Source organism: Solea senegalensis, linkage group LG18, assembly GCF_019176455.1.
Source record: "Solea senegalensis isolate Sse05_10M linkage group LG18, IFAPA_SoseM_1, whole genome shotgun sequence".
Lineage (NCBI taxonomy): Eukaryota > Metazoa > Chordata > Actinopteri > Pleuronectiformes > Soleidae > Solea > Solea senegalensis.
Window position 1 is genome coordinate 11252046 of NC_058041.1, and position 21342 is coordinate 11273387.

At 39.2% G+C, this 21342-nt stretch overlaps 2 protein-coding genes across 3 annotated transcripts in view; one reads left to right on the forward strand and one right to left on the reverse strand.

Annotated features, from left to right (window-relative positions):
• Nucleotides 1–12292, reverse strand: part of LOC122758880 (phospholysine phosphohistidine inorganic pyrophosphate phosphatase) — a 50742-nt gene extending 38450 nt beyond the window's left edge. For both annotated transcript variants that reach the window (XM_044013265.1, XM_044013264.1), the window contains exons 1-6: nucleotides 12141–12292; nucleotides 11269–11456; nucleotides 10391–10544; nucleotides 9819–9882; nucleotides 9607–9699; nucleotides 7519–7610 (exon numbers count right to left, since the gene is read on the reverse strand). In XM_044013265.1, the coding sequence (XP_043869200.1) occupies nucleotides 7519–7610; nucleotides 9607–9699; nucleotides 9819–9882; nucleotides 10391–10544; nucleotides 11269–11456; nucleotides 12141–12271 (722 nt within the window). In that variant the 5' untranslated portion in view covers nucleotides 12272–12292. The remainder of the gene's footprint in view (nucleotides 1–7518; nucleotides 7611–9606; nucleotides 9700–9818; nucleotides 9883–10390; nucleotides 10545–11268; nucleotides 11457–12140) is intronic.
• Nucleotides 12293–13174: 882 nt separating this feature from the next.
• On the forward strand, nucleotides 13175–20441 carry oat (ornithine aminotransferase). The gene is made up of 10 exons (XM_044013584.1): nucleotides 13175–13296; nucleotides 14616–14841; nucleotides 15270–15494; nucleotides 15601–15696; nucleotides 16003–16130; nucleotides 16735–16857; nucleotides 17787–17915; nucleotides 18092–18205; nucleotides 18991–19135; nucleotides 19273–20441. Exons 2-10 carry the CDS (start codon nucleotides 14628–14630, stop codon nucleotides 19431–19433), a joined length of 1335 nt encoding a protein of 444 aa, XP_043869519.1. The 5' UTR covers nucleotides 13175–13296; nucleotides 14616–14627; the 3' UTR covers nucleotides 19434–20441.
• Nucleotides 20442–21342: the final 901 nt, after the last annotated feature.

Below are 21342 nucleotides of genomic sequence, written 5' to 3' on the forward strand. Positions count from 1 at the left end.
AACCTCGTTTCCTTCCAACACGCAAACAAAACAAAAAAAGCATGTGAACAGTAACTGACAAGACAGGACAGGGTGTGACACTGTTCTGTTGTAGCAGACGCTCTAAAATGCTTATACATTTGTCAAGTGTGGTTCACAAAGGTCAAAACAGAGCAGACGTGCAGATGCAACTCAAGCATAACCTGCTCTGGCACAATGACTCCAGTTCGACAAAGGAGAGTTCCAAAAATAGAAATTAGAGATTCTCCAAGAGATTACCTTATAGTTTGGGAAATACACAAACAAGGCCTTGATATATAGTTATACGTGTAAACACTCCAGGTCTGACAGGCGCATACCTGAAACCTTACATTACCAAAGCTAGTGAGGCTATAGGACACCAGTGCAAGGCTGAAAGATACACTGGACTGAAACAGAGTACGGACCTGAAAGCTAAGGTGCCACCACAGCTGCGCACAGAGGACACGGCTGCCCTGCGTCATAGTTTTGCACAGAACAAAGCCCAACCATAAATCTAACACTGCTGTGTCGCGTTTATGAAAACTGACATCAGAGAGGTCGGTCGTGTCCGTGCAGAGGGAAACGTGATCTTTCTGCAGAGACAAAAAAAAATTGATTTTGTAATCATGTTGATTCAGTGTGGACTGAATTTACACAAACAAAATCATACATCTTACGTGATGCACACAAGATAAGAAAGCCTAAAACAAAAGAGGCATCAAAATGGCAATTAAATATCACTTGGTATGACATGTTTCATTGATTTAAACACAGAATATCCGTGGAACAGTCCAGACAGCGATGGAAGTCAGTTAGATTTTATAGCTCGGTTACTTTCAGAGAGTTGTTCAAAAAATAGCTCATGGTTATTTTGTTGTTGTTTTCCTATTTGGACAGACCAAAAACAGCAGGGGTGGCCGTGTAACAGGAAATGTGTGTCCCTGAATAACTGAAGCATCCACTTCACTTCAAGTTCAGGTGGTTCGCCGTCATGGTCATGGATCAAGAAACAGAGCAATCTTGTGAATTTATTCCTGCATGAATTCAGATCCACTAAATATGAATTAGTCATAAATTCTTTTGACAGTGGGATCTGTAGCTCACTCAGATTCTTCCCTGTTCACTCAGATACCTGGGCCACAAGCTTTCCTAGTGAATCCATCCTTCCATCTTTTCACAACTTTATAAGTGGGACTAGACACGTGTTAAAGATTGATTCCTCTGGACCAAACTCGAATTGGATCAGATGGGAATGATTTTAAGTGTTATTAAAGCCATGTGATGCTAAGAATCTTCTTTCATATATGAGCTGTAGCATTCAACACAAGTGTCTGATGTCTGTGAAAAAAGAAGAGGACTTCCCTCGTACATCAAGCCAAATACTTCTCACACACGCTCTACATCCGCCTCAGACCTTCTGATAACTCTGATTATAAGAGCAACAGTTGCAGCGATAGTTGTACATATTTGCATAGGGCCCATCTGCTGAGAACAGTGTGTTCTAACTGGTGTTATTGAGTACACAAAACAACATCAGTGCATTACAATATCAGCTTTGATAATAAGCTGTGTGTGTGTGCGCAGTAAAAGTGCTCACATGGTGGACAAATGCACTGTAATGCCGGAGTGTAATTTCCTTTCTATATTATCAGAGCTTTCTAATATGAAAAATGAAGTTGTAAAAATAAGCATCCTACCATGCCAAAGCCAAATTAATGTCATAATATTTAGACTGTCATTTACAAGCACCAAAGTGGGGGTAGGAAAAAACCAGAGGTAAACAGGTGTGACTGATAATTCAATCACCATTACATCCATTACTTCCACAAATACAGTTGATTAGGCGAATGAAAAAGGATCAACTGTTTGCTTGTCTCTGCTTTCACTGCGTAACGAGATATGAAACAACTAATTAACGCTTGCAACCCAAGATATTTCTGTAAAAACACTCAAAAAGTGTAATGGATTATGAAAGGTCTCTGCATTGTTTCCATTCAGCATGGCTTGAATGCAGCATTAAAATAATGTTCTTGAACAACGTGCGAGCGTGGAACTATGAACCCACTCATATCGTGCGTGGTGGGGGAGAAAAACACTGAAGGAAAACTAATCTGTACAGTAATCACATGGCCGCTGAACCCCTGCAATGCTCACTTCCTGTTGTGTCCCTCTGTGCCGGCTGCAGACACACAACCAGGGTGCGGTTTCTCTAAAGTGGTTCACAGTTTTTATCATCGGGGGCTAATTCTGTCTGGAGAGGTTCAGTCTGGCTCAGTGTGCTCGGAAAACAGCTTCCCAACACTCACATTAGCAGCGGAGCGTTTGGCCACAGGGAGAAGTTTACACTGTAAACCATTTTTAAGATGATGGCTGCTGTGTGAACATGTTTGTTGTGACGTCTCTGCCAGATTCCAAAGGGCTTCCTTTAACTCCCTGGCCCTCGTTCAAAACGACTTTATCAATACTGTGTTGGTATGCGATACATCACACCTGTTTCCTTCTCAGCAGAATTATACACGTGAAAAGGAAGGCGATAGAAAAACTACCTTGATTATCACAGGCTGAGAGGTAAAGGCAGCATGCCAAGATTAAAAGCTTCAGAAACATTCTGTCAGCTCGGAGAAAGCAATTAAAGTGAGTACAAATGGAAGGAACAGCATGATGGGAACCTGCCTTCAGGAGCCTTCTACGATACACAGCGCTGCGACAGTTCCTTGATGATAAGAGAACAGAAACAAAGAACACAGGACGAGTGGAGGCCACAAACCACAGGGGTGAACTGTGCAGGACAAGGACAACATACAGGAGAGACAGCACCGGGACAACAGGGACAACATAGTCATCATCTGACTAAACTGTTCGTGTCGGTCACTGGTAATGTAGCTCATACTTAGCTAAAGGTGATATTTGTTAAATATGCCCAACAGTAAGCGATTAAAATGATTACAGCATTCAAAACATTGCTCAAGTGTGGTTATTTTTTTTCCCGAAAAATACACACAACTGTTGTACCGTCTGTTTTATTTTTTATAAACATTAAACCAATTTGGTTGAGTGCGTCAGTGAACGTGTGTGTTTTCGAGCAGCGCACAGTCAAAGGCACATGAACTCATGAACAGACGACATTGATTACATAAAGTGTTGTGGGATATTTCACTGACTGCAGCGTTTACAGTACAGTATGTAAGCGTTAGTGACGTCTAATGGTGAAACGGCAGATTGCACCAAACAAAGTGTCCAAGCGTGTCAGGGAACTAAGGATGTGATTCTCCTTTGTTTGCATAGTAAGATTCCTTCACAATTTGCAAAACACACTCTGTGGTTAGTTGTTGTTGTTGTAAATTTGGGCTCCTGCATAAACATTGTGGCACACGATGACAGTAGAGTAAGGCCCTTGCTATAGTACATATTAATTCTAATTCTAGGGTTACAAAAACCAATACACCAATAACCTTAACCAAATGTACCCAAGGCTATGAAATTCAGTTTCTGCTCATACAATCTCTAAATGTCACACACTGGACGTTTAAGCAAACAAGACATTAGAACCCTCACACAACCTGGTGTTGATCTCTCTACATGCAGTAGCCACTGACACTATTATAATACACAATTCTACATTAAAGTGTTTGACATGCAGCTGTACGGTTGTGACGACACTCAACACTACAGAGCCGACAGGAGTTGGAGCAGACTGGTGCAGTGTCAGCAGATTATTCTCATGCAGATGACTAACATCAGCAGTTGGGTTTCTCCACTCAGTCTAATTTCCAACCACTTTTTGGTGGTGGTAGGCCCCTCTTTGTAAACCTGTTCTACATTAAAGAATAAAGGGTTTTCTGGCTCCCCCGAGACAAGTCTGCTAACTTACGCTTGTGATTTAAAAACTAGAAAAGTTTTACTGCTAGCAGAACACCACCCTGTTTAAATGACCTCTATATTATACCTATAATCTTTACAGCAGTGAGTTGCAGGCTCTGTAATGGCACTTTGTTCAGCCAGTGGTCTTGGACACGGTAACATAGTAAGCACTGTTTTATACCATTTTTTTAAAAAGTAGAGAGAGCACTAACACCTCAAATCCACTAACATGATTATAGCATGTGCCCACACTGCCCACACTGTGACAACCTCACTATGATAGAAATAAAACAGTACATTTTCCAACTCTTGGTTGCCATACGTTGTCACTTCACTGATAATTTGCGATGTAGAACAGCAGGTAATGAACGACATGCAAAAATAAGAAGGACTCTGTGACTCATGTGTCATACAAATGTACACACAAGGTAAAGAATCCCAGGCCGTCTTCCTCGCTGAGAGAACAGCAGTCAAAGGCTTTTCAAAGTAAGATGATATGATTAGATTTGTCCATGATTTATGTCTTTTCCCCTTCCTTCCTTGTCACCGGGCCTGAGGTATTTGAAGAAGTCTCTTTTCCAGGCGTGATGGGAACTGGAGGCCTGCGCAGCATCTGGTTGACTTGGAAACAGCTGTGTTTTCATAGATCTGACTGTGGGTTTATAGCTACTCCCAGCAAGCCTGGGTTCACTGGGCCCTGTTTGGCTAAACAATGCTAAATCTCACGTCTCCCCCCCAACTCCCACAGTCCCCACAGAAACACTGCTATAATGTCACGTTTTTTTGTTTTTTGTTTTGCCTTTTTCGCTCTCACAGAATGTGCACACTGCAAGTCTGGTGAAGGATCTTGGACATTACGAGGTGTCTGTGTTTATCAAGAAAATGACAGAGCCACAACTTCTAATTTGACACACTTCTGTGTACTTTCACTTCCTGTAACTGGCTGATGATTAGAGGAATAAATCTATTCACACAAAATGTCTTCCTTTACTGCTCACACACACAAACATGATGCAATAACAAATGAATTTGACACTATAAATAAATAACCCCTGCTTTATTATCATGTGTTTTCACAATTCAAACCCCATGCACGTCACAGTCCATAAATCTAGACCACCACAGCACAAACACAGCACGCCATGTAACTTAACACTGATTCCAAATGTGCTCTTCTGTGGCCCACTACTCTCACCAATTCACTCTCATTCAAACAAACAAATCAGTGACATCTTTTTATCTAATTTATCCAGCGTTCAGGTCAGTGTGTCAGCACACTGGAGGCAGAAGTGAACTGCTGGGAAAGGAAGTCACATAAACCCCACGGATTCAGCAACAAATTCACAAATAACACTCAGCCGTCTATGCAAACAATGGCTCATGAGCGTGCATGGACATGACAGTAACACACAAAAACACTGGTGAGAAAGCAAACGCACACATGTTCATTCAAACAGGTTGTACAGTGTGTGACTGTGCTCTTAGCACAGGATTAAAGCTAACTGATGCTCAAGCAGATTACTCAGCGTTCTCGCGTCACATGACTAAAAACCTGCATGCCAATGCGCAGCAGTGGAGCAGGTCAGCAAGTACGAGACTCTGCAGACTAATCAAAGTTCTAAGGCCAAAATGACCCGACAGTGATAGTCGGACACAATCAATCGAGTCTCTGTCTTAATATTGCTCTTAGAAGTCATTACACTTCTGAATGGAAAATGGAAAATGACAAAAAGCAGCTATTTTGATCTATTAAGCACCATTAAAAAAAGAATATGAACTTAAACGGTAGTATATTCAATGTATACAACTTCATTTATACTTCTTATCAGTTGTGTATTTGTAACACATAGAACATCATAAAATGTGATTTGATGCACTACATTATGTGAGCTAAAATCACAAAACAGCACTAGTTTAGCAGTTTACAATTGACTGTGCACCACTGCAAACAAAAATGTCATTAAAACATGATTGTGGTGGTATTGAAACCATTAAGTTAACTCTTTAACACCTAAGCCTCAAAATGTCAACTTTTTTTGCTTATCTTAACCATAAAAGGGTTATTTACAATTTACTGCATGTTAACAATGAAGAAAACCAAAAGGTTTTATTTATTAACACTGTAGTTGCACAAGAACACCAGATTTTGTGTTAAACTTGAACAATGTTAAACTGAAATAACATTTGTTCAAGGTTTTGTCTCAATGTCCAAAAACAGGCCATAAAGTGGAACTTTTGTACAGGCATTTTTCCAACTCTCTCCTCTCTGATGACAAAGAAGCTGCTTTGCCGACTTCCTGCAACAGTGCGAGTGAAACTACAGTAATAACCACATGTTGGCTTTGACATGCAACTTCTCAGCTTTCAGAAACCGTTGGAATTTTTAGAAGCACAAACCGTTGCGTAATGTATAGTTCACTGACGCTCGGTGTTAAAGGGTTAAGTTTATTGGTAATGTTGCAGCCTCACCTCACCCTTCCCTTCCAAGAGCATTGAAAGAACCTATGTAGCCTTCACCTATGTCGCCCCCCACCCCAGTTTTGATTTAGCATCAAAACTGATAAAATGTTTTGTTTGTCCATTATGGGCTATTGTAAAATATGGTGATCCAAAATGGCGGCTCATTCTGAGGTAATGAAAATGAACAATTCATAAAATCAGGTGATTTTACACACATAAAAAATGAGAAAATGTATTTTATCTTCAATTTCTGCCAAATAAATATCATTTAGGTAATGATTCTTTAAGTAAAGAGTCTTAATCGTTGCTCTACTACTGCTTCACATTAAGGGGTGATGTGTTTAAAATGTAAACTACAAACAGGCTTCAGTTTTCCACTCTAGTTTCTTTAAATATTACACATAAGTGCACATATTAAACTAAGGGTGGGGTCACATTCCACAAGGAAAAAAAACACCTTTTAAACTACGACTCTGAACATACATGAAAAGATGATGTAATGTGCTGCTCTGTTACAGCGTCCCCCCTCCTACTTCCCGTCATGTTTCTGTTTTTGCCATGCCATAACTACTACATACATACAGTCCATCTTCTAAAATGATCAGCCATATGTTTTTGTAATTACAGTTACAGCATAAGGAAGGCGCCACAGTTAATCTCTACATTTGGAATCATAAATCCGTTGGTGACAAAAGAAGTTGTGAGCATTGGACATGTGGAGTGAATAAAGACATTTTTGACATATTCTCAATCAAATAAACAAATCTGGAGGACAAGAATGAGGTGGTTGGTTCACAGGATGCCTCATGTTACAGAGGAAGGTTTATCTTACAGCGCTGGTGTAAGGGCGCCCTCTTGTGACAATAAGATGAACAGATTTATTTTGCTGAACATGATTACACCAGCCTCATTCAACACTATATTCCAAAAATGGGGCACTGTAAAACTAATTTAAAACTATTCCTTTTTTGGTTGCTTCACAGGTACTACAAATTCAAATTTGAATTGATGCATTTCTTTATTTTAGTGCATAAATCATGAAGCTGTCTTTTCACAAGTGAACAAGTGAATCTAGAAAACAATTTAAAGGCCAGTTTGAATGACCAGCAATAGAAACACCAGCAGCAGCCAATAAAGAGTCATGTTTAGGTTTAGACTGCGTCAAGGAAACTTAAGTTATGTCACTCCATCACTGACCTGTATTTGCCAGTCCGGACTTGTACACCTTTCATACGACAGTGCTGGGCTCCACCGACATCGTTCACCAAATCGTCCCCAATCATTAAAGTCTGCAGGAGTTAAAAAACAGTAACATGAGCACTGAATTAAGCCTAATTGTACACTTATGTGAGCATAGTTTATATATAACAGGAAAGCAGACAAAAACAATAGCCACCTGCAAAATACTTAAAAAACATGAACAGAACACATGACAAACGCGACCTCCATAACGGTTACAAATTATTTAAGCTGAATGTCTCATTTCAGCCTTCTGCCTCAATAAAACTCTCCCCATCTCGGTCTATGTTTTTTACAAAGTTTAGTACAATTGTCAAATGAATTGAGTCCGTCTACGAGAATTTCCCAGTATCACTGTCAGGAAACCTGATTGAAATGCAGATTACTCAAACATCATTCATCAGATAAAACAATAACCTATCTTGATCTTGAACATCTCTTCTGTCAGGAATATCATTTTATATATTATATTATATCTTGTGAAAAAGTTGTGAAAATATATGCAATGTTGATGTATAAATTAATGGCCCAGTGCGTTGTCAAAAGTACATATAAAAGGCTTCTATCAAGGCTACGAAACTAATTATACACTTATATAAACATATTTATTCAATTTCTGCCAATAAAAACTTGTAAATGTTACACTTGTGTGCACGGTATTATACAAGATGTTGGGATGGAAAATTAATTTGACATTTGTGATTCCTGCAATGTTTAAAACCCCCTGAAAACGCCCTTTTTTTTTTGCCTTTAGTGCCATTAGCGATGCCCTCTTCTTAGTTAGTCGTGCTCTTCTCCTGAGGTTCATCAGCACCCGACAGATAAGATTTCAGTGTGCCATAACGTTGTACTCAAGTTTCTTTTTTTCAAACTGCTCAGCCATTCTCCCCTCTCACCAGGTTTTCTTTTTCCACTGTCGTGAATGATCCACAGGTCAGTATGCAAACAAGAAGGGGAGTAGGGTTCAGGAGAAAGTCTGAGTTCCAACAAGCTCCTACAAGCTCCTGATTCAAAAGAGGAGTGTCGTCAATAAACTGAGTTTTCTAACGAGAGCCTAGTTGTTTGCTCTGTGATAGGAATCTGACTTCTGATGTGAGGAGAGAGGCTGATGCATCAATAGATTTGTACCTACTTCCCCTGTTCTTTCACATACTTTTACTGTGTAATATCTCATAGGTGCAATTCACACTTTTAAATGTTCTCGTTTATATTTTTTCTTTTGTTAATATGTAACATTTATCCATATTTTTTTAATATGTTGTGGTGTTTATATTGCATGCAGATTATTTACCTACACTTTTACTCACTTCACTGTGTTGCTGTTCCACTGCCCGTCGAAGGGCTTAAGTGGCAGTGTATAACTTCTGTCACCAAAAAACTGTTACATACTCACCACTTTACGCTACAAAACTGAAGTAAGAGCGTTCATTGGTGCTTGACAAAACTGTCTCAGAAACATATCCTTCCTATTAAAGTGGAGGCCCATGGGCCACATTCGGACCACAGCCATCTTCATAGTGGCCCAGCCTGTGGTTCCACCAGAAATACTGAGAAAAAACTAGAGAAACACTTTTCACTGTCCCTCAAATATTCTCACTTACATACAACCTACAGTAGTCAGCCAGGTTTGATAGCACTGATAGTTTTCTGTTGTCTAGTTTTTGTATTCTGTTAAAGGTACTGTGAGATGTTTGTGGGTCATATATGACATCTTTTGACCTTATTTCAAAGAGAAACAAATGTTGTACTATTGTGCACCTTTTTTATTTCATGCAATTTGCGATGTACCTTAACAAACGTGTTTATTTTTTTAATTAAAATAGTTACAACTAATACTGTGCACTTTTCTGTGCACTTTGGGGTGTGCAAAGGACAGGTATGACCAAAAATAATTGTATTGCTAGTTCTTTTATTATATTTTTAATGTACTTTTTAAAAACGTGTCCTCACCTGCTGCAGGAAATGTGTGGGTCTGAAATTGAGGCCCAACTGAGTTTGTAACTGAATAGTCCTGATGTATATACATCAACGGCTTCTTCCACATACCTCGCAAGGCTGAAGGCCCATGTCACTGAGAACACTCTGGAAGAACATGGGGGAAGGCTTTCCAATGACTTCAGCCTCTAAATCACAGGCATACTGGAGAGGATGAAAAGATATCTTGGATTAGGCAGCGTTCTTCACAAGTACAGAAACAACTGCTGTTATTTCTTCTTATTGAACATGTAAATGCACAATATGCACCTACAGCACTGTACCTCCAGAGCCTTCATGTAAACCCCAACATCTAGTTTTAAACCATCTGTCTCCTTGTAGTATCTCCTACGAAGGTATGAAAACAGCACAGATAATTTGACCAGTTATAGGACACTGTACAGTTAAAGGGACACAATGTAGGATTTAAACCTTAAAATAAATGTCTCCAAAATTATTACTACGCAACTTCTGGTTTCAGGTCCGTGTCACAAAAAAAACTATACGACATTCTATTTTATGGCATGTCACCCCCAAAGTTAACCAGGTGGAACCATTCATTTAATCAAAGTAATGGCAGTGGCAGGAAAAAAAACCCGAAGAGTGAGCAGGTCCTGTTACTGTTGGACAAGTAAGTGTCAATTATTTGCTTGTCATCTATATCTAGTGCGTTTTACTTTGCTGTGTGTCTGGCCGTGTTCTTGGAGTCATCTTGTCCATCAGTAAAGTGATTTAAACAATGTACATACGATGAACAATGGGTTATATAAGTGACACATTATTGGAGATGCCGAGAGCAAATCCTACATTGTATTACTTGGAATATGTGATATACCAAGGACAAATATTTCTTTACCCTCTGCCCAGAGAGAACAGCACTGGCTTCTCCAGGCCCATTAGGACCCTGAATGCCTCATTCAAGTTCTGGTAGGAGAAGTTTTCAGCTGCATCTCCGATGAGCACACAGTTTGGGTTGGTCTGGTCAACACTGTCAAACTCAGGGAGAACTCCTGCAGAGTGAACACACAGAAGGTGGACAAGTTGAACAGGTTGAAGGAGTTTCACAGGTTTGAGCAATCCATCCTACCTGTCATGTAGGTGTGATTTTGTCATTTATATGCTCATCTGGACATAGAAAAACAATTCCAACATCCAGTTTCACAGTGAAGTCAGAGAAGGTCTCTGTAGAAGTATTGTCAACCTTTTCCTTTTACATACATTATATACATTACACGTACATTTCTGTGTCATGTCTTATATATATAAATTGCTATGGAACAAATGTGATGCTACAGTGTTTGCAGTGAATGAAATGTGTAAATTCTTATTTATTTTACATATAATTCAGGTTTATTTACATTATTTCCCATTTTAATAATGTAATAAGTTAGATTTATCTTTAACATTATGCCATACTGTTTCATTTGTATGATTATGGTTCTGTATAAAGACCATTTCAAATTAATAAGTTGAGAAATACAGTCAAGTCAGTAAGGCAAAATGTTAAAACAAAGAATGTGTATCTGTGTGAATGTGTTCTATTTGTTGTAACATAAACCTGTTATTGGACCATTTTCTCAGTATTTCCAATATAGTGAAAGAAATAATAATGACATAATCACATCTGCCCTGAAATCCAGCTGTGTATGTTTACACCCACTGAGGTGCAGGCTAAAAACCCTGAGGTACTGTCTTAATAGTGTCGTGAATTTTGACGAATGAGACAATCCTTACCATCATAAACCAGCAGGTGAGGCCGCAAACCTCTCTGCTTAAGCACAGCTACTGCTGCAGGAGAAGGAGAGAATACCTCAGACACAGAAATGTCAAAGCCCAGCCTCTGCAGCTTGGCCACAAACTTCTCTCTGGTGGCCTGGGTCTCGTTGGTGCAGAAGCGAAGCTGCAGATCGGACGTCTTGAGCCTTTATGAGAAGAGAGAATAGATCACAGCTTATGGCAGCACAGAGAAACTGACATATAACTGTTATGAAAACTGATATTTGTCAAAGAATCATTTGATATGATAGATATACATTTTGTGATATACTGTAATTAAGGGGTGGCATTGAATAATTAACATATATATTTATTGTAATTTTCTTCTAAATGAATATAATAAAGTTTTTAATATACTTATCAATATCATTTTGAGACATAACGCATCATTAATTTGAATGATAATATGAATGAATAGTTGTTTGTTGTAAATATGTTTTGGAATCTGTAACTATATCACATTTTTTAAAGATAATTATCGATTTATTTAAAAATGTTTAATCTTGAACGCGTTGTTTATGTTCATATCGCCCCGCCCTAACGGAAATACTAGAGTGGAAGGAGGGTGGCGGAGCCTACTGCCAACTAGCGGTCGGAGGCCTAAATACAGCACAAAGTCACTGTGAGCAAACCACTGCCAAGAATATTTCCGTATCTTCAAATATCACTATTATCAAACTTTTAATATAAAGAGTTTTTTTTTTTTTTTTCCAACATGTAAAAAAAGACGCTTCAGGAGTGAATAACCAAGTGAACGTACTTTGCTCCACACACCCACGGGGTCCAACATGCAACCTGTTAAAATGCTCCAACAACGTTTATTCACTCACCTTTGCACGGCTTCAATGGAGCCGGGTATAGCTACGCCGTCGCCCTCCCCGCTGTCATATAAAACGCCGCACAAGTCCAGCACAACACCTTTCAAACTCTTCGCACAGTCTGGCCAGCCTCTGTCAGCCATGGCGACGTGAAACTCAGAGCGCATGCGCGTGACGTAACAAAAACACAGCTGTCAAAATTGTACGGCCACATTCTGCACACTGAGGAAAAAAACTAGAGAAACACTTTCCCCTGTCTCTCAAAGATTTTTCTGAATTTTCTGTTGTCTAGTTTTTGTATTCTGTTTAAGGCACTGTGAGATGTTAGATGACTAACACATATATTCTAGAGGTTGACTAAACCCAATGAACAAAGCTGATTCATAAATGTCATTTTTATTTTATGATTAGCACATTTTCTCTTTTACCCTCCATCTGGTATAAACATAATGAACTAATAACATAAGATGCTCTAAAATTCCAGCACACCGAAGTTATAATGGGTCATTTTCTGTGTTTTTTTTTTTATTTATTTATTTTGAGAATCATTTTGCATCCTGACTGTAAACAAACACTTTTATTTTGGCATTTTATGAAATATGGTCACCAATAACATTATTGCGATACGTTTATGGAATATTGTGATATAATTCTACTATAATATAATACCACCCATCCTGACTAAACAGTTGCTTTTCTTCAATTTTTTTTTAAAAATGTGTCACTTGCAAAACGAAGTAACGCCAGAGGCAGGTCTAAAATAAACCAATAGTTAAATAATACTTATAAATCACTAAAACTAACGATAACAAGTAAGAATAATAAATAACCAGAAGCAAAATAAAATGAAATATGAAAACATAGAACAAGAAATGAGAAAATGTATAAAAACAATTCAATTGTTGGAAATAAACCATATCTATCATCATCTAGTCTAGTAAAATACTGATGTTTGCTGTCTACGGTGATGCGTATGCAACAGTGGACAAAATTGCACCATCACCCGGAGAGGGGTTTGTCCACGGGCAGGGGCGGCGCTGGTGACGCAGGCTCTGACGTCATACAACCGCTACACGCTTACAGCGCAGCTAGATAATCCGCACCGAACCTTCGGACATCACTAAGGGGAGCCGTCACCGGGATAATAGCGTCGCTTCACGTCTGTCTGGTACGGTGTCATATTTTCATGTCTCCTGTGTGTTGTACTTTAAAATAAATAAATACATTAACCAATAAAAATCTCTCAGCATGGATGTGCTAGTGTTAGCGTGCTAGTCGTTATAGGAAGCGCTCTCGTCTTGTGTGGCCAGAATGCTCTTTAAGGCGTTTACACTCTTTGGCGAAGAAGGGAAACTGTATATATTTTAACACTGGTTGTATCTTATGTATAAGGCTCGTCGCGCACTGACAACCAGAGCACGCTGGTAGTATACGTTGGAGCCGTGTAATACAGTTAGATTTGAACGAGCCCCTCTCATATTTATCATCATCCAGCAGCAACTAGCACGAGAGGTCTTAAATTAGCTCCTGGCTGTAAAGTTCGTGGGTGTGAATGGAGGCAGCTCCTCACCAACCTATCATGTCAAGAGCAGGTTAAATCGTCAGCAATACCAAATCAGTCACGCAGGTCTCATGTCCTTGATGTCATTCAGTCCACGTCCTGTCAGTTTGCTTTTGTGTATTTATTCACCACACAAGGTTATTGATTAGTGCAGCTGGATACCTGGTGGGTACACTTGGCCTTTTTCACTATTTCAAAAAAGCCTCTTGGGAAGGATATATCAACATCTGATGCACTTTTCTTTAAATGTTCCCAAAACTCAGACAAATACATCTATGTATGTATGTATGTGTATATATATATATACATATATACACATATAGACATATATAGAGAGAAAGAAAATCTTCATATAATTCAACATTTTGAAAGCAGAAAGAGGAGCAGTGAATGTGACAGTGATAGACAATTAATAATGAAAGAGGTGGAAAAAGAGAGTCAGGAACGTCACGGCCACATGGCCTCACAGGCGTGGTATTATCTTTTGTTGATCCACACAAAGCATGTCTGTGGGTGCTTTATTGTGTTGAATGTGGTAAAAGAATGGTTGTGTAGCAGAACTGCCAAGCTCTGTGAAATTCCAGAGAGCTGGTATGAACATTAACCTGATATGTGTGTGTGTGTGTGTTTGACTGAATGCATTTCTGTAATACACACATCCCTTTTACCCTCAAGGCAAATGTGGGATGTTAGGAACAGGATTTATGAGTGTATTGACATAATGAAGACATAATTAATTCACATGTAAATGTGTCAAGTAGACTATTGAGTAATACTCGAGATACAACTAAAATACTGGCTTTGAAGAAATATCTTCAAAGCCATTGTTCCTGCAAAATCCCTGTAAATATTTACATTTTAAAATACAATTTGTGTTGTGCTCACAGTAAGTGAAGTAATGTTTTGGTCCTTGGTTTTATTGTCAGCTGAATTCAACCATGAATGGAATGATTATCAAGCTCAGCCGCAACCTGAGCCAGGCCGCACCAGCTCTCAGCCGCAGTGTCCACTCGGGTAGGTGTCTCGCCTCTGGAGCTACCTCCAAACTGAGGACTAAAGGCCCGCTCACCTCAGAGGAAATCTTCGTTCGTGAGGACAAGTATGGAGCACACAACTACCATCCCCTACCTGTGGCCTTAGAGAGTGGCAAGGGTGAGTTCACTGTTGTGTGAAGTTATTGTTATGTATAATATATATTGTTATATTGTAATGTGTGAAACAACAGTGAAAAAAAAAACATGTCCAAATATGGGGCCATGTTATTTATATACAACATTATCATATCAAAGTTTTACACAAAATCTGTTTTCTGACTCTAGAAGAGGGCAGTGATGCAATAGCATGGATGCAAGCTGCCGTTAAATCCCATGAAAGAAGAAGAAATCACCAGACAGTAGATCAAAAGCACGTCAAAAAAGCAATCCTAAATTTGCAGTCAGAATAACGGTGCAAAATGTAGTAACAATTAATAGAAAGTGGGGTTTGTTTTAAAACGTTGAAATGTGTATTCTGAAGAAAGAGGTTGATGTGTGTGTGTGTGTGTGTAATTTCACTTCACGTTTCCTTTTTATCAACCTCAGGCATCTACGTGTGGGATGTGGAGGGCAATCGGTATTATGATTTCCTGAGTGCTTACAGCGCCGTGAACCAAGGACACTGCCACCCAAAGATCATAGCTGCACTCACTGCCCAGGCCTCCAGACTCACCCTGACCTCCCGAGCATTCTACAACAACGTGCTCGGAGCCTATGAGGAGTACATCACAAGCATGTTCGGCTACGATAAAGTTTTACCCATGAACACGGGTAAGAAGTGTAGAATGTAGAAGCCTTTTTTTTTTTTTTTAAACAAATCAGTATCCAGAAGGCCTCATGACCTTTGTTTTCTTGTGCATAAACAATTCTAAATCAGGTGTTGAAGCTGGCGAGACTGCCTGCAAGCTCGCCCGCAAGTGGGCTTACAATGTAAAAGGGGTTCCCAAAAACAAGGCCAAAATCATTTTTGCAGGTAAGCGGACATCTTTCATAACTTTCTGTACGTCACAGAGCTTTGTCCCATTTGTCACACATTAAGCATCCTTGTTGTGTCATTCTGTCTGATGCATTTCAATACTGTGCCGCCTTTGTGTAGTCAGGAAGTTAGCAAATTTCCTTCCTAGAATAGGGACGCACAGTAATCCCCTCAGCTGTTACAGGGTGGGTTGACCACTGAGTCGACATCCAAAAAAAAGTCACCCGATCAACAAATCACCGTTTGGAAAAATTGAATGAAGAACAATGTAATAAATACTTTCTTTTCACTCTTGTTGATCAGATGGAAATTTCTGGGGGCGCACCATGGCAGCCATCTCCAGCTCCACTGATCCCAGCAGTTATGAAGGTTTTGGTCCCTACATGCCAGGATTTGAGCTTGTCCCATACAATGACATTCCTGCACTGGAGGTACAGGTTTTGATGTGATTTCCAACACATCCAGTAAATACAGTGCATCACTGTATCGCCAGTTTTGAGTTCTTTAATTTACTGTCATGATGTATAATGCACGGAAATTGCATGTTGTGACTCCATTTGCAAAACACAAGTGCATGGTTTAGTACAGTATGATGTAAAATACAGGTTTCCTCATACCTACATTCCATGGTTATGGTATGTGCAACCTGCAGAACCTCAGGCTGCTGAGTGGTCGGAAATCCTCATTTTGTCCCCAAAACGAGTCAAACCTGGAAGACAGACATAAAAATAAAATGAGGCCAGTCAGTTGTAAGTTTTGGTAGTGAAGAAGAATTTGCACTTTCCTGCCTTGAATTCAGGACGATGAACTACTTGGTTCAAAAACCATGTTATTTTTTAAAAGATTCCCCTGAAATTGCTGACTTGATGTGTTCATTATCAGTGTAAACAAATCGGGCCAAATGACTGACTGACGTTTTCACTGCTTTTCTTTCGAAACACAAGAATTGAATGGTTAACTAATGTGCCACATGTTCATTGACAAGGTTTTCTTGGATTCAATAATAATGGCTGACTGTTCCTTGTTTTCCCCCAGAAAGCCCTCCAAGACCCAAATGTGGCAGCTTTCATGGTGGAGCCCATCCAGGGCGAAGCTGGGGTGGTGGTGCCCGATCAGGGCTACCTGACCAAAGTCAGAGAACTTTGTACCAAACACAATGTAAGTTCAGTTTTCTTAAAACATTAAAAGCATGTGATTCACCAGTTGATAAATGTTGACTGAAATGTTACAAGGGATTTATTAGTAAAGCATGTTGTGGCTTTGGGCCATATTACAGGCTCTTTTTCTTAACAAAATACACAGAGTTTGTCTCACTTCATCCTGTCTATTTGACCACCTAGGCCTGAGGCAATGCTGTGTGTTGTAAATAATGACGCTGCATCAAACAGCCAGCAGGCATCCATGCTGGGAAAAAAGGGGTGCTAAAGCTTTAGTACTTTTATTGTTAGGGTGGAGAAAAGGGGGGTGGAGTGCAATTGTGCTGAAACAAAATTGCCACAGCTTGACACAACACTGCTTAAGAACTGCGAAAAATCCAAGGGGTTTTCTAGTATTTTTTTCTATATTCATCGACTGTTCCTGCCTCCATAGTCTCACTTGTCAAGTGAGCAAATCAGATATAACGTGTTTTAGGAATAAATAATGGACTATAGCTTTAACAGTGCAAAAAACGACATTACACACAAACACGTCAGCCAACTCTTACAGAGTCTCTTTCTGTAAGACAGACTAATTAAGGGAAAATCATTCATTTTCTATTTTCTTATCTGGTGTAAAGAGTAGAAAAGCACCGTAAAAGACCAGTGCTTCACATGGACATCAAGGTTCAGTCAGTTTAGTAGAAATAAAAATATCCACCCTTAGTACACAGATGGGTCTTTTCTGCACTACTAATATTGGCGCATCATTGATTTTAGTCCCACCTGCCAGCAGTTTGGAGAAAGGAGTATATATGAATTTAGAGATCTGATAAAGTATGTTTTTTTCTCTTTTCTGTGAGAGATAAAAGTGAGGCAAATCGGGTAAATAGGTTTTTAAATTACAATGACAGTTGTAAAGACTAATTAGGTCCTCTGTGCTCGGTGCAGGTGTTGTGGATTGCAGATGAGGTGCAGACAGGCCTGGCACGCACCGGTCGACGGCTGGCTGTGGACCATGAGGAAGTCCGTCCGGATGTGGTACTGCTGGGAAAAGCACTTTCTGGAGGAGTTTACCCTGTAAGTGTTTTTGTTACTCTGACGTCAAGCTCCATATCACGTTATAGATTTGCTTTTGCTGTTGTGTTCTTTGACACAACCTTGTGGACTTTGGGTTTCAGATTTTTTGGGACAGGGGTATCGATTTTAGTCGTGAAGATGTAGCTTATCTCTGCGTTTAATGATCCGTTTCTCAGGTATCGGCTGTGCTGTGTGACGATGAAATCATGCTGACCATCAAACCCGGGGAGCACGGCTCCACGTATGGAGGCAACCCTGTGGCCTGTCAGGTTGCTATTGCAGCACTTGAGGTCAGAGTTTCGATGCTTTTTTATCTTGTTGACTTTAATTTATGCTGGTTTTTTTGCCCTTTTTTGAAAACCAATGTGGCTTTTAAGTGTAATATCAAATCATGTGAAGATTAACGACGCATCTGCGCTTTCTCATCACTGTACAGTAAAGCTAAAATATCTTTTTGGGAAAGAAAAATGACAGACCTGGTCTTGGATAGATCATGTTAAGTACAAGTCTAAACACTCCCAGGATGAGCTCTCTGATTGAATCACAGAAACCACATTTAGAGGTGGTTTGGTATTTTTATTGCTTGGGTGGAGAAAAGGAGGGTGGAGGGCAATTGTGCTGAAACAAAATTGCCACAGCTTAACACAACAGACCGCTGCTTTAAAATCATCAAGGGGTTTTCTAGTAAATGGGGGCACAGCACCCAGTTGTTGAGATTTCCAAGTATTCTCCTTGTATTCACCGATTGCCTTCCAGCCTCCATGGTCTCAAAATTCAACTTGTCAAGTGGGCAAATCAGATAATTAGTGTTTTAGAAATAAATAGTGAACCACACAAGTCTATATAAATTACAAAATGTAACTTTTACATCCAAGAGGAATCAAATACAAGCCCGTATGGGGACATATGTGGCCACATTCTAATATGGATTAGAACCTGATGTTGCCTGATGGCAGTTTCAGGTTTTTAACATTCATACGTCAATTTATTTGCAACCACTGATTGACATATAGGTTTCTTTTTAAGTTTAAATCCTGTTTGTTTGTTTTTTTAAATGTACTCTTCTTCTTTGCAGGTAATGGAGGAGGAAAAACTGTCTGAAAACGCTGAAATAATGGGAGAGCTGCTACGGACTGAGTTGCGAAAACTCCCAAAAGACATTGTGACAGTAGTCAGAGGAAAAGGCCTCCTCAATGCAGTTGTCATCAAAGAGACCAGAGGTACTCTAAACTTTTCTAAAAGTGATGAAATAAAATATCCCCTGAACTTAAGTACTAAGCACTAAGTGAAGAAAGGCTTAACCTGCATTGTGTGCTGTGACTTAACCAACACTACCTCCCCTCCTCTCCCCCTGCAGACTACGACGCATGGAAGGTGTGCTTACGCCTGCGTGACAGTGGACTGTTGGCCAAGCCCACCCATGGTGACATCATCCGCTTTGCCCCTCCCCTCACCATCAAGGAGCACGAGCTGCGCGAATGCATTGACATCATCCAGAGGACCATCTTGTCTTTCTAAACAACCCTGGGATTTCAGCTACTCCTTCATTCACACACATCCTTCAAACTGATGAGCGACATCAGAACCCATGACTCATCGCAAGGTCACTCTAAACCAAGTGGTTGTTTTTATTTCTGTGTTTTTGTTGCAGGATTTTAAATAGCATTGCTTCACTTAAGTAGAGACGAAACTGCTGTTAAGAACTAAGTGTACAAATGACTTGTTACAATCAAAACATTTTTTGGAGCTGGTTTCTTCAGGCGTTTGCTAGTAAAGAGTGATGTAAATGGTTTCAAAAAGTTACTTACTAAGTTATTTTACTTCAACTCTCTCAAATGAGCCACAATTAGATCTCAGCAACTCATGTGTGTAAAGGTAAAAGTACAAGTTAAAAATATACAGAAGGAAATACAACTTGCTCACATAACTCATCTAAAGGACTGTATCTTCCTATACACGACAGCAGAGATGATTTCACAGATTAGTTACCATCTACTGAGCTGTTCCTGTCAGATGATGTGAAGCACAAGCAGGGTTTTGCACACATTCATCTCAATGATGATGTTTTCATATTCCAAGACTTTTCAGATTTCATGAAAAAGAACAAAAAAACAAAATGCTATAAAACTCAAAATTACAAAAAAAGGACGTATTTTTAAAACAAACACAAACTTTTTAAAGATTTTAATTTAACCTAAGTTATAACTATTATTGTGAACATAATGCTGTCTGAGACTCAGAATCCCTACAGTGGAACCTTTGGTATGTTAAATCAAATTAATTTGATATAATTTGGTTTCTGCAATTTCTACAATGAATGTATGAGGACAGAGAGCGTTATGGAGACGCATGCAGCAAGCGGAGACAGTTTCAGTTGACTTTTCTTTCCCCCCTCATTGTAGTATGTGTACACTGAGTCAACATTTCTGATGAGTGTTGTAACTGCTGTTATTGCAAATGTCACATTTGAATTGTTACATAACTGGTTGTTTCCTGATGAATAAATATTTGGTGTACTGTCTTGCATCTCGTCCCACTGTTACTTTGTGTCTTTAAACCGCCCATCAATCCCCAGCTGACTGGTGCAAAAGCAGGGTACATCCTGGAGTGGTCGCTAGTCCATCACAGGTCTGACATCTAATACTTTCCAATTTCACACCTCTAGAGCAGAGGTGTCAAACTTGTGGCCCCCCAGTGGATTACATGTAGCCCATGTTATAATGAAAACATGTGCCTGTGACCCCCTCTTCCCACAGCACACATATTTGCTAGCAATATTTTTATCATAGTAAAAATAAGACAGTTGTAATTATTGTTTTGTTAAATGTATCACATACAATATTAAATTATATATACTGTGCATGTACAGTATGTACGTATATATGTATATATATATATATAGACACTGAGGTGGAAAGTACTGTAATTCATTTGTTTTTTTGTGTATTTTTTTAGTCATGTTATTTTACTTTAACTTCATGTTTATGTTGGCCTGAATTTAAAATGAACTAATAATACTAATAAAACCAACGGACTGCAAACTTTGCCAGTGACTAACTAACGAGGACGTTATCTGTTTACATATTTTATTTGGTTTGCCTTCAATTTAAAAACAATTCATGTGAGATTTGTGTCCCCTTGTCCTTTTTGCACGACACAAGAAAGAAACCCAACTTGTTAAAAAAAAGTAACAAATCTTTACTTAGTTACTACTTTTTTACTTAAACTTGAGTAAATTTTTAGACCAGTATTTTTTACTTTTACTTAAGTCAAATGTTCTCAAAATAGTGGTACTTTTACTAGAATAGAGTATAATATTTCAGTACTCTTTCCACCTCTGTATCAAAACAAGCACTTTTACTTTGAAATTCTGTGAAATATCATCATGATGATCTTTATTGTGATATCAACATAAGGTCACCTGCTG

Excerpts from the sequence above, each read along its gene's own strand:
- oat (XM_044013584.1), top strand. The coding sequence starts at position 14,628 with ATGAATGGAATGATTATCAAGCTCAGCCGCAACCTGAGCCAGGCCGCA. Across the intron at positions 16,858-17,786 it reads AACTTTGTACCAAACACAAT|GTGTTGTGGATTGCAGATGA; the intron begins GTAAGTTCAGTT and ends TGCTCGGTGCAG. Across the intron at positions 19,136-19,272 it reads TGTCATCAAAGAGACCAGAG|ACTACGACGCATGGAAGGTG; the intron begins GTACTCTAAACT and ends CTCCCCCTGCAG.